This window comes from Argiope bruennichi, chromosome 4 (genome assembly GCF_947563725.1).
Source record: "Argiope bruennichi chromosome 4, qqArgBrue1.1, whole genome shotgun sequence".
NCBI lineage: Eukaryota > Metazoa > Arthropoda > Arachnida > Araneae > Araneidae > Argiope > Argiope bruennichi.
The window spans coordinates 142,871,476-142,889,790 of NC_079154.1; the positions used below are offsets into that span (position 1 = coordinate 142,871,476).

General features: G+C 28.7%; 1 protein-coding gene across 2 annotated transcripts in view; it reads right to left on the reverse strand.

The window, feature by feature from the left end:
- LOC129966529 (helicase domino-like) overlaps positions 1-18,315 on the reverse strand; it is a 133,382-nt gene that overhangs the window by 111,483 nt on the left and 3,584 nt on the right. For both annotated transcript variants that reach the window (XM_056080970.1, XM_056080969.1), the window contains exons 2-7: positions 14,233-14,520; positions 12,275-13,300; positions 7,655-7,905; positions 7,047-7,232; positions 2,702-2,842; positions 2,011-2,233 (exon numbers count right to left, since the gene is read on the reverse strand). In XM_056080970.1, coding sequence (XP_055936945.1) covers positions 2,011-2,233; positions 2,702-2,842; positions 7,047-7,232; positions 7,655-7,905; positions 12,275-13,300; positions 14,233-14,500 — 2,095 coding nt within the window. In that variant the 5' untranslated portion in view covers positions 14,501-14,520. The remainder of the gene's footprint in view (positions 1-2,010; positions 2,234-2,701; positions 2,843-7,046; positions 7,233-7,654; positions 7,906-12,274; positions 13,301-14,232; positions 14,521-18,315) is intronic.

The window sequence follows — 18,315 nt, forward strand, 5'->3', positions numbered from 1 at the left end:
ATAGAATAGAAAAGGAATCACATTTTTTTTTAAATCAATGAAACTAATGAGTTTTCAGACATTTATTGAATAAACCTTTAATATGAATGATATGTAGCATAAAATTTACTATGGTATTGGACTGAGTATTTTGAAATTGAAAGGTATTGTAGAACTTTAGCTAACTAATTGTGGTTCTCGTCCAACTCCTTTTCATCATTACTGTTCTCATACGATAGATAACACTGTCATTTCTTCAATTCATTACACCATGATAAATTAATCTTTTTTTTTTTCTTTTGTGACTCAATTCATGTTAATACTGTCACAGGTGTTATAATTCTGTTCAGAAAAGTCTGTTGACTTTTCAATATATTAGTATCATCCTCTTTATTGGGCATAGTAAAAATTCCATGCCAAACTGCTTGGACATAAAAATATATCACTAAAAGCAAATTCTCTATCACTAACAGAGGCAGTTTTTTTTAAAGTATTTTATCGAAGTAACAGCCCTCCTATGGATCCATTCTCAAGATTTTGATCAATTCAATTGATCGATCGTTACAAGCGTAGTCTCTAAAAGCAGGAAATACTGTATATACTGGCTTATTTCTAAATTTCAAATTTGACATACCATCTTTTCCTGTATTCCTTTTAAATACAAATTCCAGTATTCAGTATGACTTTTTATTTTTTTAAGTGCACAAAATTTTGTATGCTTTCCTCTTTTGGCAAGACCAACTGTCTCTGAAATTGAAATAAGACTGATCTATTAACCAACAGAAAAAAAAATGAAGCGAGGAGAAAACGGATGAGTTTCCATGATTATACAGTTTCATTTTTGGTGCTATTACTACAATCTTTTACAGAATATTCCGAGATCAGGATTTTTTATATGGGAAAAAATAACTAAGAATAACATTAATCTGTTCCCCTCTCTTAAGAATTCCCTTTTATTTCTGAAAATTCCCAAATTTCTCTGCATTTTTTAAAAGATTTTTAAATTTCCTGTGTTTTCCAGATTTCCCCAGTTTTCCTGGTGGCATGGCAACTCCATAAAAGCATGAATGCTAAACTGAATCTCAATCAAGATTCAAATTAAAAACGATGAGCAAATAATATTCAATTATCATAACAATACTATATATTATGCAAGAAATCACAATGCATTTTTTTAACTGTATACTGATAAGCATTTACACTACAGAATATAATAAGGCATGTGATGAATAAATTAGTTGTTTCAAAATTCACAGAGGCAGAATGCATCAATCACTATATTAGATATATATCACTTATGAAAGAACTTATGATGCTACACAGAAAAATTTTCAGAATTCAACTGTTTAAAATTTAACTTATTTTCAGCAAATATACAAAAATATTTTTCAATTGAAAAATGGAACATCTCTTTGCAAAAGTAAATAAAATTCTCAATTAATTTTGAATATAACATATTTTTATCAATCCTATTGTTCCCCTTTTCTATTCTTGATACACCACTCTATTTAAATTAATATGCATTCCCAATATTTTTTAACTGAGCATAACTAACAGTTATAATGATAAAAAAATTGCATTTTTTTTTAAATGATACAAAAGAAGGAAAAAAATACTTACTAGTTTTATTTAGAAGAATCATAAATTTAAGTATATTTTTTAGAAACAAATAGCAGAGCAACTGTATGAACTGAAACTAATTTCTTGTTTATTTGATTAGTAACATTATTCTATCTTCAATAAATAGTTAAAGCATATTTCAATTTTTCTAAAACACAAAGTATAGATGAATTGATTTTAAAACAATTCCAAATGGTTGAAAAGAAGGTTTAGGCAGCATTTAAAGGTTCTTTTTAAAGCATTTTTTCATAATCCAAAAAAGAAGGGGGGGGCCTAAAAAGCTTTTCTAAAACTTGAAATTTACAGGAAGTTTTAAAATTTCTGCCTTTCCTCATCAAACAATAACTTCATCCTAAAAAATATTACCTATTACTTTACACTTCAAAGTTCACTGATGTCTTTGATGCTCACCTTCAGAATCACATTCAAGTCTTTTCTTTGGAGATAGAGATGTAGAACCTGGAATAGGTGAGGAAGCTCGGCTAGATTCAGGACTATCTTTGGTACTTCTATTCATGCCTTGAGTAAGCCAAGATGAATATTTTTCAGTCTGGTCCACAATAAAATTAAGATGTGTATCCAAGACTTTTTTCCGCTTTTCTTCTAACCATGTTTGTTGCTTATATTCAGCCAGCTAAAAATTATAGGAGATAAATGAAAGAAGATTTCAAATCATTTTATATCTTGCTTCTTATAACCAAATTTCTAATTTGTTTAAAACTCAACTAATTTTTATAATTAACAATTAATAACAAAAACAGTTAATAAAGAATGTTAACTTTTAGAAGAGGAAAAACAATTATTGCTCATATAAATATTTAAAATCCACAAAGAAGCTAATTTAATCAAATTTAACTCTTTAAAAAATGTTCTTTAAAATAAATAAACTGAATATTTTAATACAATAACAAACATCTGCTTTAAAGCTAAACATGAAAAACAGAAAATACTGGCCTTACTTATAAATAGATTTATATTTTATATTTCCACAATGCTTTTTTATTTTGAACAGTTAAATTTATTTTGAACAGTTAAATATGATTTTTAAGCAGATTCTATTGCCTATTTATAATCCCATTACAAATCTATAACTAAATTTTACCTTTTCAATGTTACTCCAGAACTGCTTGATTTCTCTTGCAATAGTACTAGCAATTTTACGAAGCTTTAGTTGTTCTTCCTTCTCAGCTTTTTCAGCTTTTATTTCTTTCTCTTGGAAGTATTTGGTGATCATGCGAGCACACTATGAAAGACATTTCTTTAAAAGTTAGTGAAAGCTCTCAATCATCAATAAGCAAACCACAAATTTAGTGAGATAGAAAAATGATACAGTATGAATTGATATATAACTGCAGGGGGGGGGGGACGAATCCCTGTGCTTTAACTTTGCAACATGACAAATATTCTTATGGGGCTGTCATCATTTTGAAGCAAGCAACTTTTTAGTTTGCAATATTAACTTATCATGTATTAGAAATATAAGCAGTGAATAAGTTTAAATTTTATAAAATTGTATTATCACTTCTTGCGGAAGGTGTACTTTTTAATCCATTCAGGATCATGATCACATTCTCTTTTCATGACACTGACTTACATCTTTTATAACTTTTGAGAGATCAAACTACATAGAGATTAAAAAATTATATTTGTCTTGTTTAATCGGTTTAAATTCAAATCATGTGAAAGCATTATTTTAATTAAAATTTAAGTTAAAGTACTGTAGTAGTATTAAAGCATCAAAATATATATATATTTAATAATAATAACAATTTCATAATTTTTACTAAATAATATAGAAATATATAAAAATTAGAATTTGTAAAACTGAGTTGAATTTTAACATAAATAAAACTTATTTTACCATATCCTTATTCTTTCTGTAATTATTGCTTTTTACCCACCATGGAATATACCCATCATTTGTATTTATCAACAGAATAAATATTTGACTGTCGGTGAATGTGTTAAGTAATTATGATATAATTGTGAAATAAACCAAATAGGTTTAATTCATTATTGCCATTAATTATTATTTGCCAAAGATCTGGTGTTTTGATGATGTTCAATTGATGATCTGTTTCATACTAAGGTTAAGGTTGTCAGAAAAAAATTGTACTACAATAAACAAATTTTTCCAGTGCATTTAATATATAGATAATAACTATATAAATCTAATATATAAAATTCTCGTGTCACAGTTTTCGTTGCCATACTCCTCCGAAACGGCTTGACCGATTTTGATGAAATTTTTTGTGCTTATCCGGTATCTATGAGAATCGGCCAACATCTATTTTTTATCCCCCTAAATGTTAGGGGTAGTCCATTATTAATTAAAAACTAACTTTCCCGCCAAAAAAATCTTCCATTTTTCCCAACGCCAACTTTTCCGCCAAAAAAATCTTCCATTTTCCCCATCGCCAAATAAGTAAGGCATCAGTTGTTTTTTTCTCCCAACAGTAATTCGGCTAGGGTTAACATTTTTCGACGGATTATTTCAAACGATTCTGTTTATTTTCTTAATGTTTTATGCATTTAAAATTAAACATCGTTAATTAATCCATGTTTCAGATTCATTCTGAAGTACTTTTGAATTAAAATAACACAGAATAAAGGAAATTAAAAATGTATAATCTGCATAGCGTTACCCCAACTGGAGTAGAAAAATTCACGCATTTGCGTTACCTAACTGGCGAAGAAAATTCACGCATGCGCATTGTTCTGATTGTTGTCATGGCAACCACTATCAACGGATGATTTAAATTATTTTTAGGTTAGTTGCATGCTTTTGTAAGTAAAATGTATTTATGTTAGCTATATATTTTTTGTATATGCTTATAGTTTTAAGTACATCGTTTTTTAAGTAGATTTTTTTAAACCGGTTTTCGACCGATTATTTTAAACGATTCATTTTATTTTCTTAGTGTTTGATGCATTTAAAATTAAACATTGTTAATGAATCGATCTGTTCATGATGAATCTGAGAAATTTTTGTTGACAAATTCTTGAGATATTACATAAATTAAGAAAGATATTCTTTAGTGACCATAAAGTTTAAACGCTCAGTGACTCTATTATCAGTAATCATATTATTAAAAAAATGCTTTGTTTCAGTAAAAAATATTATTATATTAATTGCAGATTAATCATTTACACTGTAATTTAAAGCATAATTTCTACGAGGGGTAACAGAAAATTAGAGAGATATATATCACGCTATAACTGAAGGCCTTTATAATATTATGAGTGAATTATATGACTATCAAAATTTGAAGTTTTAAAATATTTTGCTGAAGACTCTATTAAAGTTGGAATTGCTTAAAATGTTTAATGGTACGACCGGAGTTTTATCCCCTGCTTGGCGAAATTTTTAAAAATCGCAAACAACGGCCTTGCGAAATGTTCAAAAGCAAAGAAGCAGATGTTCAATTATAGTGCATAATAAAGATTGCCAGCTTTGGTGCGTTATCGCAACTTGGCGAAGAAGGGGGTTAAACTCCGGTTAAACCTATTTAATTATTAAAATTTAAACGAACATTAAGATTGGCGAACCGGCTGGTCGCCAAAGGCGGCTAGTAGACTAATAAATAACTATATAAAAAGACTAATAAATAGATTGCAATATTTATTATATTAAATAACTACATATAACATCTGTTTAAACTGATAAATCATAAAAATATTTTTTTTTTTTTTGCATATAAAAAGATGCATCATATTACAACTCGTACAAACTGAAAAATTATTTGCATAAATCAGCTAAGATTAAATTATTGCACTATTCCATTCATAAAATCTTAAGCAATCAGTTTGATAAATTACATTACAAGAATTTCAAAATCAGAAGTTCAAGAGTAAATCACATAAGTAGCAAATATTATTAAAAAATAGGATCAAGGATTTGTTCTGCTAGAATAGTTGCTCTCTCAGCCAATTAGATTCTTATAATTGGTTTGAATGTTGGGAAATACTTTTCCAACAGTTCTTATTTTGAAATCACTAAATTGCAGAAGTTATAAAGCTTAAGTAAAGGCCTGAGATCAAATCAACCATTAATATTTCTGTTCCCAATTTCTACCAATTAGTGGGAGAATATCTCAGCTGATCACTCTTTGTGCAATTGGACACACAGTTAATTCTTATTTTTAACATGTTGCCACAAAGTAGAGTATTTCAGGCAAGCATTTCATCCAATCAAGAAAACAGATACCAGAAGAGGAATTACAGGTATTGCTTGCCTGAAATCTCTAGCAAACAATATTAATGCATTCTAACATGGTTTGATATTACCATGCACTTTTTATAATGGCCAATTAAGAGCTTCAATCCATTTTTTGTGCACCATTAGGCATTTTTCTCAAACAATAAATTTGTATGCCTGTAATACTTTTCTCGTGACAGATGCTTTGGAGATTTTGCCCATCAGAGTTTCAATGAACTACATATTGCTGAAATTTCAAAGAATGAAATATTTTTCCATCATGCAGCAGTATCAGTTATTCTGGATGACACAAGAGCTAAGGTTATGTTGTTTTTGGATTGAATAACTGTCAAAATCAATCTCATAAGAGATGTTTAATTTATTGTAAATGCATTTTTTCTCAAACCTTAGCTTAGGAATATCTGACTGCACATATGACAAAAGACCACTATTGATGTAGTTTCGTCCACAATGCATTTTTACATTAAAAAAAAAAAAGCAAAAGCAGATGAAATTGGTAATAGGATTTGGTTGAGAAGTGATTTAAGTGGTTACATACCACTGCTCCAAAAATGACTATTTTATCTGCCATAAAAACAATTTATTTCAACGAAATAAATAAAAATATCCTAATGGTGTCTTGCATGCCAATTTGTTCCCTATATTATATTTAAATAGAGAAGGTATAATGTAAATCAGGACCACAGATATCTTCATTTACATGGATGTCCAAATATTTATTGGTAGATAACGTATATGTTGATGATAAAATAAATGTGTCTTTACTAAGTAAAAAAGCATAAGTGTACATGTCTGTACTTGCATGCCACAGGACAAATCATATGACCTAGAGTTATCAAATTTGTCACCAATATACACTGGAGGGTGGGAATGCGTACTTTAGAGCAATTTTTTTGAAGCTTATAATTTTCATCAACTGAAAATGAAAAGAAAATTTTATGCAATACTGAAAAAATTTCAAAAAATATATTGCACAAAAATCACCTTTGTACCACTACCAAAATTTTAGAACGCAACAATTTTTTTAATGGTAGCAAATTAATATTCTGTAATAATTACATTTTATATAGTTCTACGCTATGTAACTTGACACCCTCAAGATAGCTCGTAAAAGGCCAAAGTTCATTAAGCCCAATGGCGATGAAAAAATAAAACAATGATAATGCATATCACAACTCAATAATTAAAAGTTTGAAAAAAAAAAAAAATTAAAGAAAAAACATTATACCTTTTTTGCAGCTGCTTTTTTCCACTTTCTCTCTTGTGCAAAATCTGTTGCTAACCAAGCCATTTCTTCTAATAAATAATCCCAGTGAGCTTTAATTCTAGGAGTTTCAGCAACTTTTGGCAATCTTTTCATGGACCACAAACCTTCCTTCCGCAAATCGCCAACTCTTTGCATAACATAAGCTTCCTACATAAATAATCATAAAATAAAAAATCATTGCTTTCCCAATATATTGAACTATGCTGTATTCTTTAATATGTAATTTTTATACTTTTCGCTACTTCCCCACTAAACTTGTTTGTGTCAAATTGGCGAGAAATGGTTAATAAGTAATCTGAAATTTAGCAATAGTAAATCTAAAGATTGTTTTTAAAAACTTTTATTAGTCTACTAAGAAGTTCAATTAATACTTCAAAATTAATAAATTCCAAATTAAATAATGTGCAAATTAAAATAATATGAAATTCCAAATTAATACTTCAAAGCAATGAAATACTGAAATGATTATGTCTGGAATCAACATAATGAGGACCTTTTATTAGAATACATCTTTTTGGATAAAATGCAGAATAATAGCAACAACATTCCACAGAAAATAAGTCTGTTACCTGCTTTGCTCTTTCAACTATTTCTTCCTGTGATCCTATCTGCGAGTCATAAACAGATGAGATTGAATTGTGTTTTGACAAATGCTTATGAGAAATAGCAGGCTGTTTAACATTCTTTATTGCAGCAGCAGAAGTCTGAACTGATGATGAGGTACTGACTAAGCGTGGAGATGAGGGAACAGAAGCAGTTCGGAATGCCTGGGTGTGACTAGAATTTGATGATTTTAATAATGAATTGTCAGCAGGTGATCCTAGAGAGAATAAAAATCATTTTTCATTTCCTAAATTTAATTGGAGGAAATAAAATGTTCTTAATCTTTTTTTCTTCAAAGTTTGATTGTTTAAATAGTAGGTGCCTATTTTTAGATGTTTACTGTTACTATCTTTAAAACTGAAGGTATCAATCAACTAATATATGACAATTTTAAAAAGCAAACTGATAAAAGTCAACAAATAAAAACAATACAGTTCCCAAATAAAAACTGTGTACTTCAATCAATATAGAAAAACTTATTGTTTATCAGATAATTATTCACGATATTTTGAAAACCAAGACATATCTGTAACATCCAGTCATCACATTTTTTCCTTAATTAATATAAACAACTTTCAATAAATGGCAAATAAAATATTGGAATTGTTTAACTATTATTGGGTTGTATACTAGTGCTGAATCAGAAAAAGAAATAAAAGGGATTACTAGGAGTAAAATTTTCTTTTCAATAAACATTTTAAAATTAGGAGAATTGTAAAAATTCAATCATAATGATAATTACAGAAGTAATACGATAAAGAAATCAAAGTCCTTAAAGGGGGGGGGGGAATATAAACCAAATGTTAAACATACATTATTATCAGGATTTCTTTAAACAGCATTAAAAGTTAATCTTTAGACTTTAATTTAAAAATGAAGATATATTGAAGAGCATCTAGCAAAATTTCAATTGAATATTTTCCAATAATATGTCAGTATCTTAAATATTCTAAGCCATATAAATTAAAACATTTTTTTCATTTGACCAGACAATTGAACAGCATTTCATTATCCATAGTTTGTGCTACTGTGCACAATAAAGAATGAAATGCATGAGGTAGTATTACATTTTCTGACTTTCTGACTGATCACTTTTTGGTGTTAAAATTATCTTATGCGCATAAAAAATATAAAAACCACCAATTTTATACTTTTGAGCTTAGGATTTTCTACTGAAAGCTTTCCAAACTCATAACTTTAACCCAGCATTATATGATTGCACATTGATATCATTTGCAGTCACAAAGCAATATGAAAAAGTATACTTTTAAATTACTTGAGCAAAATCTATCAACTATCAGTTGATCATAATTAATAAAAAGCTTTAGAATGTAACTAAAACTGTTATTGGTCAACTAGGAAAAGTTGAATTCAAATTTACAAATAGTTTATATTTTACAAATAGTTAAAGTTTAACGAAAAATAATCAACAATTTCAATATTTTCTTAATTTTTTTTAGTTTTCAATTTAAGTACACACTTACAATTAAAGAATAGTAAATTCAATTTTTCAAAAGGATGAATAAGCATTAACTAATAAAGAGCAATGTTGAGAATGATTTGAACAAGCTTTTCAGAGAGTCTCAAATGCTATTAATATATTTTTACGTTTTTGTAGCAATCTTCAAAAGCCAGAATATGGAGAACAAATATTCTTAATATAGCACAATCAGTAAGTAGAAAACGTTTTCAAAATCGATTAAGTGAAAATTATTTAAATAATATAACACAGTGAAGTATGCTTTTAGCAAAGATTTTTCTCATCCTAATCAGGATGAAATCATTAGGAAAAATCACAGAATGTCATACAGTCTATAAGAAATATCTTGGCAGAATCAAAATATTGCACAAATGTGGACAAAGCTCTATCTTATTATAGCTTATCTTCATTCAGCCACACAAAAACCTCCCTAAAACAGGAGCCATGTGCCAGGAAAAGGCAAGTACATCAGCAGAATATTTTGATGAGAAGGATTTTACATGTTTGAACATAGAGTTAGATTTAAGAAACACTGCACTTCTACATGCAGTAAAATTATAAGTAAATGAAGAAAGTGTGACCATGTTAACAAATCACACTTAACAGTATAACCAGCATCAACCAAGATTATAGTTAGTTACATTATTTTATGAAATGACTCCCAAACGTAAAATTTTAATTTGAAGAAAAATGAACTAAAAGGGGAGGACTCTCCAAAGTAAGGTTAACTTTTTCATACTAAAATAGCTACATGAATAGTATGGAGAAATGAAAAATGACTGATTAGTATATTTTGAAAAAGAAGATGTTTTAAAAATGTTTAAAAATCCTCATACAAAAAACATGGATGATATCTAAATTGTCTGAATAATTTTTTTTTAAGCAATTACTTTTAAAACCTGAACTGCATTAAGCCAGCCATTCTAACTCTCAATATTACAAACTGTAGAACCAGCTGCAAGATTTAATCTTAAAAAACATTATAGTATTGTATATTTGGTATTGTATTATATATGCCCAACCAGGATATATCCCTTCTGGGTACAACTACTCATTTAAAGAAATCTAGGTTAAAGAAAACATAATTAAAAATGTCTTCCATTATAGTGGATAAAAAAATTTACAAAAGGAATAAATCAACTGTTAACAATGCCTTAACAATTGGTGGGTCACCATTATCAAGTGGCTAAAAAAGTATAGATATGTTTTCCTTGCCCCCCCCCCCAAGCAAAACTAAATATTTCAAATGTTTCAACGACAATGTCAAACATGCCGGTACAAAAAAAAAAAAAAAAAAAAAAGGAAGATAAATCAAAAGGGCAACAAATTGATCTTAAAAAGATATGGAAGGTTTCAAGGTCATGTTCTTAATTTTCAGATGTTAATGTAAACTGTGAACAGTTTGAACCTTTTTTTTTTGTTTTTGTAACAAAATAAGTAAATAAGAAAATCATGATAATATTTAAAAAAAAAAAAAACTCTAGACATTAAAAAAAAACTTTACTTTGAGAAAAGACGTTGGTTCTTATATATTAACTGCATATCACTGACAAACTTAAGGCTAAATAGCATGTCACTGCCAATCATGATCAACAAACTACGACATCTTTGACAATTAATCACTGGTAAGTGGTTAATACTCAAGTATCAAAACATTAAATTTACTACAACATTTTAGACAAAACTTCTCATTTATTATAACTTATTATTAATTGCAGGACAATTTGCTTAACACAGAAATAAAATCAAGGAAGTGAATATTTGAAAAATCAGATAAAACAAATCTTGTTATGCTGAACTTCAACATCAGCCTGTTGAGGGTTTCTTGCAATGGACTTTGACATCATTTTAGTAACTTCATTGAAACCCGAAACCTTCTTGTTAAAAATTAGGAAGTTTTTATTGCATCACAAATACTTACATCTAAGGTTACAATTACCTATATAATATAAACATTATATGCAAGAAAGTACATATAATATCAGAACTTTATGAAAAGAATTTTTTTTAAAACTTTCTTCGTTCTTTAAGATAATCATTAATAAAAACAAAAAATATATTACCAATGAATTTTAGACATAAAACTTCTAAAAAATTGCACTTTTTTAAGCAGTTAAAGAAAAATATATTTTTAAAATAAAAATAAGGATACGAAAAATCCAATTAAAAGTAGATGCCTTTGACAATCAGTTTGTTTATCAAGATAATGACATTTTAGATTATTAAATAATTTATGAAATGCATTAAAAAACATTTCACTTTAACGCAATTAAAAAAACATATATTCAATATAATCACTTTACAATGATTTAAAAAAAATTTATACATTGCAAAATAAAAGCAGAAATGAAAATCCTACCACATAACTAATGATTGGCATAAAACATGCTATTAAATGTTTTGAAAGATGAATTTGAATTACAATATAGCATTTAAAAACATCGTTACATATAGTGTAAATATTAAAATAGTATTAAAACGAAGAGTAAATTCGTAATTGATATAGCAATCTGAAATTTCTATAAAAGTATGTTTAAACTTGATTGTTGCCACTTGTTGTTGTTACTTATTGTCAAATAAGTAACAACAGCAATTCCGTACCATATATGCTAGAACTTTATATTTAAGCACTTGTAAAAAAAATTTAAAGAAAATCTTATACAATCTTTTATATTTCTATAACATAAAAAATATAAGCATTTCAGCTTTATATACCTCATGTATGCAAATCATCCAATCAATTAATATATTCGTTAATCACAAATTAAGAAGAATCACAACACAAAGAAGAATATTCGTTAATCACAAAAGCATATTCTTCTTTATTAAATATTTAAATCTACACAATTAACACACAGGCCCTGATATTTCAAAAGAAATATTTTCTTGGAAAATATTGGATGTGCGGATGTTTTAAATCAATGAAATGAAGCAGAGCAAGGAAAATATTTAATCTAAGCAAAGAAAAATAAACATATATTTAAGCAAGAACTCAGGACTTAGACTAAAAAAAAAAAAAAAAAAAAAATCAGAAATAAGGCTGGAAAATAATTTCAAAAACATTTTATAGCAATTCATTATCAAAATGATAAATAAATTAAGTTACCTTGTGAATATAATGCAGGATTCCCGATGGTTTGTAAAGTTGACTGCACTAAAATATCAGAAATAGCTTTCACATCATCTGGAGGATCAAAACGATTTGTTTTTAGATATTCTAAAAGTGCAGGTTTCATTTTCTTTCTCCATCCTATAAAATCCACAAGATTTCCACCATTTTTTAGGAAATAATATTCAGTCTGTTGTTGATAGTACTTCGTTTTCAATAATAGTAACTTCCTTTGTAAATGGTCAGCAACCTTTTTACGCTTTGCCAGATCTCTATTGACTACAATGGATTTCTCCAGTTTTATTCTTTTTGCTTTAGGGCTACTTGGAATGCTAGAAATTTTACCTTCATAAGATACCAAACCAAATAACAGTTTATTTACAGTGGACATGTGTGCTAATAATTCAGTATTATTTACAGTTAACACATTGGTACGTACAGGGCTAGTAGTAAGTAACTGACGCTTTACACCAGTTCTCAATTGATTGTGAGTAATGGGAGACTTATGTGACAAGCTAGTCACTTGCAAAGGCTGCCCAGATGCATTAATGACAATTTTCTGCATTGCATTAGAAGGTGCAAGAGATGACACAGTGGCACTCGCCAAGCTGTAGGAGTGAACTTTCGTCACATCACTTGATGGTGCGAGACTTGCAGAAGAATCCAACACCATTATCTGTTGAGAGGAGCCTCCACTACCCAAAGTTGTGGGAGTTATACGGAGTGCGTAGACATCAGAAATGCCACCACTGTTCAAAACTATTCTTGGTGTCTGTGCACCAGTTTGGGCAATGACTGCAGCACTTGCTGTCCGTTGAGCACTTGTGACGGCGTTTGTAAAGTTTCCAAGAGTCTGGAACTGTTGTGGCATGGAAGCACTTACATTCACAATGGAATTTTGTAATTCTACAGTATGAAGAGGAGAATTTGAAGTGGCAGCCACAAGAATATGGGCCAGATCTTGAGTTGATGTGACAGTGCATCTTGGATTTCCTGAATCAGACACAGAAGTGGAACCGGTACCTGCCACAAAAGAATTGGGGAGGAGGGGGAAAATGACATATCAATCAAGAAATAAAAAAATATACAAATTCCAAAAATCTTATCACACTGATCCTTTTTCTAAAAATTTGAGTGTTACAGAAATTACTAAAAACTATACTGCAAAATAAATATACTTTCTGATGGAAGCGAGAGGGCTATTTCACTCAAAGCATAAGTAAGAATCACATGATCTGCACAATTAAAATTACCGACATGGACACTACATAACAAGCCTTTCATCAATAAATCAATATATAGCTATACTAATATATGTGTAATTATTACAATTGCAATATTTCTGCTTTTAATTCCTTCAGGTATAATATTTTGTAATAAAACAATCATAATTTTGACATTGATAAGAGGTTAAAATTTGGATTATTAAATGCTTTAAAATACAGCAGAAATCTTCATAAATACTAACATTAAAAAATTGAGCCTGCTTAAACAGTTTCTTTAATAAGTACATGTGCATATTTAAAATACAAATCTTTATTTTAACACCACTTTTTATACAAATTACAATTAAAAATAAAGATTATACTAATAGTTTAACTAAACTCTGTATACTTTGAATTAGGATACAAAATTAATTTAAAAGATTACGAGAAGTTGTTAATTTTTCTTCCATGTGGTATAAATAAGCCAAGATGATGCTTTTCACTTTCTAAAGTTGTACACATTTTTTTTTATCTGAATGAAAAAGATTACATAATAATTCACAGGGATCACTTTAATTACTTAAGTAACTTTAATTTGAGTTTGATTTTGGGAAAAAAAATACTATTATCTATATACCCAATGCTATTTACTATATACTTGGCTACAAATAATATTTAAAAATAAGAATACAGTTACACTAAAAAAGATCTTGCTTTAAAAATTTTAAATACATTTCTGTATTCACATACCCTGAACTTGTACAGGAGTTACTACATGCTGTGGTCCTATAGATACTCGTCGATACTGCAAAGTGCTACCTTCTGGAATGGTATTGCCCTCCGACAAAATAACTGTTGTAGGACCACCTACAGTATTCGTAACAAAAGCTGCCCGACGTTGGTCAAGAGAATGTACTGTTCTAATAGTTGGTATTGTTCGCTGAGTTGTAGAACTGGTAACTTGGTCTTCAGGTTTCTGCTCTTTAGTAATGTTGCCATCTTTTCGAGCTTGGATCATGACCCTTTACAGTAGGAGAACTAAGAAATATAACATTTCATGTTTAGACACTTGATAATATGTGTTTTAACTATGCTAAACCGAAACTAAAACAGCCTATTTCAACCTTTTTGAGAAATATAACATTCAAAGAAAAATAAAATAGTTTTTATCCAAATAAAATTTGACTTTAATCAACTCAACATATTTAAGACTAAATATATTTTCTTCCTTTAAGAATTTCCCCCTTCTTTCCTTTCCTTTCTCTTTCCAGACTATACATAGAGTGGGTATCGAGAAACTGCTAAAAAAAATTAAGTACTTAAGCCTCATAGCAAAAAAAAAGAAAGAAAAAAAATTCAGCACTTTTGAACATGAATGCATTTTTTAAGCATAGGATGTTTCAGTCATATAATAATGCATAGCTTTTATAGAAAAAATTTGTACATTTTTTTATTTAGTTATTAGTATGTATAAAGTAGTTAAAATTCAGTATATATTTTAAATTTTAATATTTATTTCTACACCTACATAACATCCTCTATTGTACAACAAATGATGTACTTCTAATTTTGGCAAAACATAAAAATGAAAGGACTATCAGCATTAAAAATTAAATCAACTTTTATACAATTAGCAATTAAGAAATGTGATCTTTTTCAACATTTTCTTAAATTTAACTAATTACTAGTTCATTTAGACAGATGTATCATTTTATCAATATTGGATTATCAATATTGATGTAAAAGCAGAATGAAACAAAGAATTTTGTATGATTTTGATGCATATAACAAACAAGATTTGACACGACGGGATGCAACACTAGCAATAAAATAACAAGATCAAAAATTCAAAGAACATTATTTTGAATTTCATTACAATAACAATTGCTGCAAACTGTGTCCAAAACCAATTTTTCAATTACTTTTAAATCCATTTTATTTTAATATTACTGAAAAGTTATTTTTTCTAACCTTTAAAACAGTATAAATTTATTGTTTTAGGTTTGTCACTCAAATTTATGGGAGGGGGGGGGGAATCTGCAGTGTTTTCCTTGCATGTATATTCAAGATATGTGGAAATGTGCGAATAGTACTCATGTGCTAGTTATAATGCAATATGATTTTAGGGACTGTAAACAGAAAGGAAAGGAAGCAACAATTTAATATTATACAAAATAATAGCATATTAAAAATAGGTTTATATTAATATAACAATCTACTAAAAAGACAATCTCTTTATTATCTAGAATTTAACAACACAAAATTTATATATTAAGTGGGAAAAGAAGATATATACTACCTCACAGTAAGTAGTAACTTCTAAGTAAATTGTAAGTCATGCAAAATTAAGAATTCAGGTAATATAAAACAAATATTTTTGTTATGATATAAATCATTTAATGATTACGGAAATTGACGATTTCTTCTCTTTATTCCTAAACACGTTGCAAAAACTTCACACGTGATGACCATCTTGAATCACAATAAAATAGTAATGCTGAATGTACTGAAACCTATGTCTTTACAAAGAGCGGAAAAGATTCTCGATTTCAGGGGTCTCATTTATATATAATTTACTACGGTTACAACCGTAGTTAACACAATATTCAGACCAGGACTCATTGCATGAAGCTTCTCTGTGTTCCGCAACTTCGAGAAAAGCTGACATCTTCTGCTATATCGCCAATGCGACGAGCAATGGTATCATTTGAAAGAGGTATGGACTGCAACTGTTTTGAAAAATTTTCTCCAAACAGTTTCTACAATCTCAATTGCTGCTGGCTAAATAAGCTCTTCACCAATGGTGTGAGGTTTTTTTTTACATCTGGCTATTTTATATGAACTTAGTAAGATGCAATTCAAGATTTTTTATTCACAGATAAAGTTTCTTTAAAAATGATTTTTGCTTTTTATATGATTTTAATTTTAATTCGAAGAATTCTCTGGGTTTGTTGACGTACTCACTATGAAGCGTTTCCAAATGTCATTTAATTTTATTAGGTTTCTGGTTTATTAGGTTTAGGTCTATGGCCAACATTTTTGAGCAAATGATACACAGGGGCCTTTCTTCTTCATTTACTTCAGTACTGGTAAACCCAAAATTTAAGTATTCTTGAGAATATTTCCTTGATTTTATTTTCGGAACCATGTTCGTCTCTGTACTTGTTGATGCTTGACTATCGTCTAATGCTTGCTTACTTCCGCTTAAAAATTTATCCACGAGTCTGCATAAATCTACTGCCGTGAACATTTAATATGGTGAATTGCAATTAACACAAAAGCATATATAATATACACATTCACTATAGATTCGATAGCGATACAAGGATCGATTCGAATGAGATTGGATGGAATTGAAACTTGCGTTATCAAGCATTTTCCTTCTTTCTATAAGAAAACATTTGCTCTGTGCATGCTCGAGACAGCATAGGTCGTGTGAATTCCCTTCCACAAACATTTCTTATTTTTTTCACTTTTGTTTAGTCATGCTTCTGTTTTATTTTTTTTATTACTCGAAAAAATGTATTCCCAGTTCCTAAATTTAGCTCACCCTGTCTAGATTAACTTTCATTAACGGATTTTTTTACTTTCATATTCCTTTAACGTTATCTCCCTGTTTGGCTTTCATTTCAAATATAATATTTAAAATTTCCCCACTTTCATTCGCTTCATCTGTTTACAGCTGGCTTGTCCAAAATTCAAGACGTGTTTACTTGCCAACGTTGGTTCACTTTTACTCTTGTTTTGGGAGTTAGTTTTCCGATTTAAAACGATAATGAAGTTAATAAATATTTACTATTTGGCGAAAAATTTGCGATAAAGTTTCGCCAGCGATCTGCATTTCTAGTAACTTTGTAGTCTTTGCCAGTTCCCCTGACAATGACTGTGATTCGGCATGTCTAGAATATACTCTACTGCCAAGTTAGGGTGGAACAAAGTATAATTGCTGTAACTCTACAAGTTCAGCAAGTGCGAGCATTCCAATGCCTGAAAGTCCCAAGCCATTTTTCATGGACAAAAACAGAATGGAATTATCTTTTAATTCAAAGAGACTACAAGAGGAGGACATCTACAGAGCTATAACTGAAATGCATGATCAGTTTTTAGCCGTAGTTTGAGAGAAGGGTTTGCTTAATTTGTTGTTGCTGAATTTACACTTGCACGTGTTTCAATAACTTTAGATACATTAGTTTTTTTTTGGTTGTCATTAAAGAATTAAGAATAAATTTTAAAAATACGGTTAATTAATTAAACATAAAACATTATCTTCGAATCTTCTGATTATTTTTTTTCCTAAAATTGTAACTTTTTACTTATCAAGAAGCATGAAAACATTTGATGATAAAAATAAATTTGGTATTTTAAGTTTTTTTAATTAATGTTTAAATCTTTTAATTATTAAATCTATTAAACTTTCATGTAATCTTTAATTTATGGGAAATTATTTTAATAACAAGAATCTTGAAAATGCAAGTTTGTTTTTAATCATCAAAGTAAAATTGGTCATGATTTTATTTGCTTTTTGAAATTCATCAATACTTTTACAAACTTTATAGATATAGTGCAATATTAATGACTCAAAAAACTGAAAGAAATCTAATGAAATGATTAAAAAACATACCATTAAAATTCATTATTTTGCCAATATGAAGTTTAAAACTTAACTAATTTCCAAATATTCTGCAATAATATGGAATACAATTTGTAAAAAATCTCTTCTTTTCTGTATTACATATTTAATTCCCTAAAAAACTAATCCAGTAAAGATGATTAAGACAATGATTTAAACATTTCTATCTGCTTTTGTTTCTAAAAAAAAATAAAAATCTACAT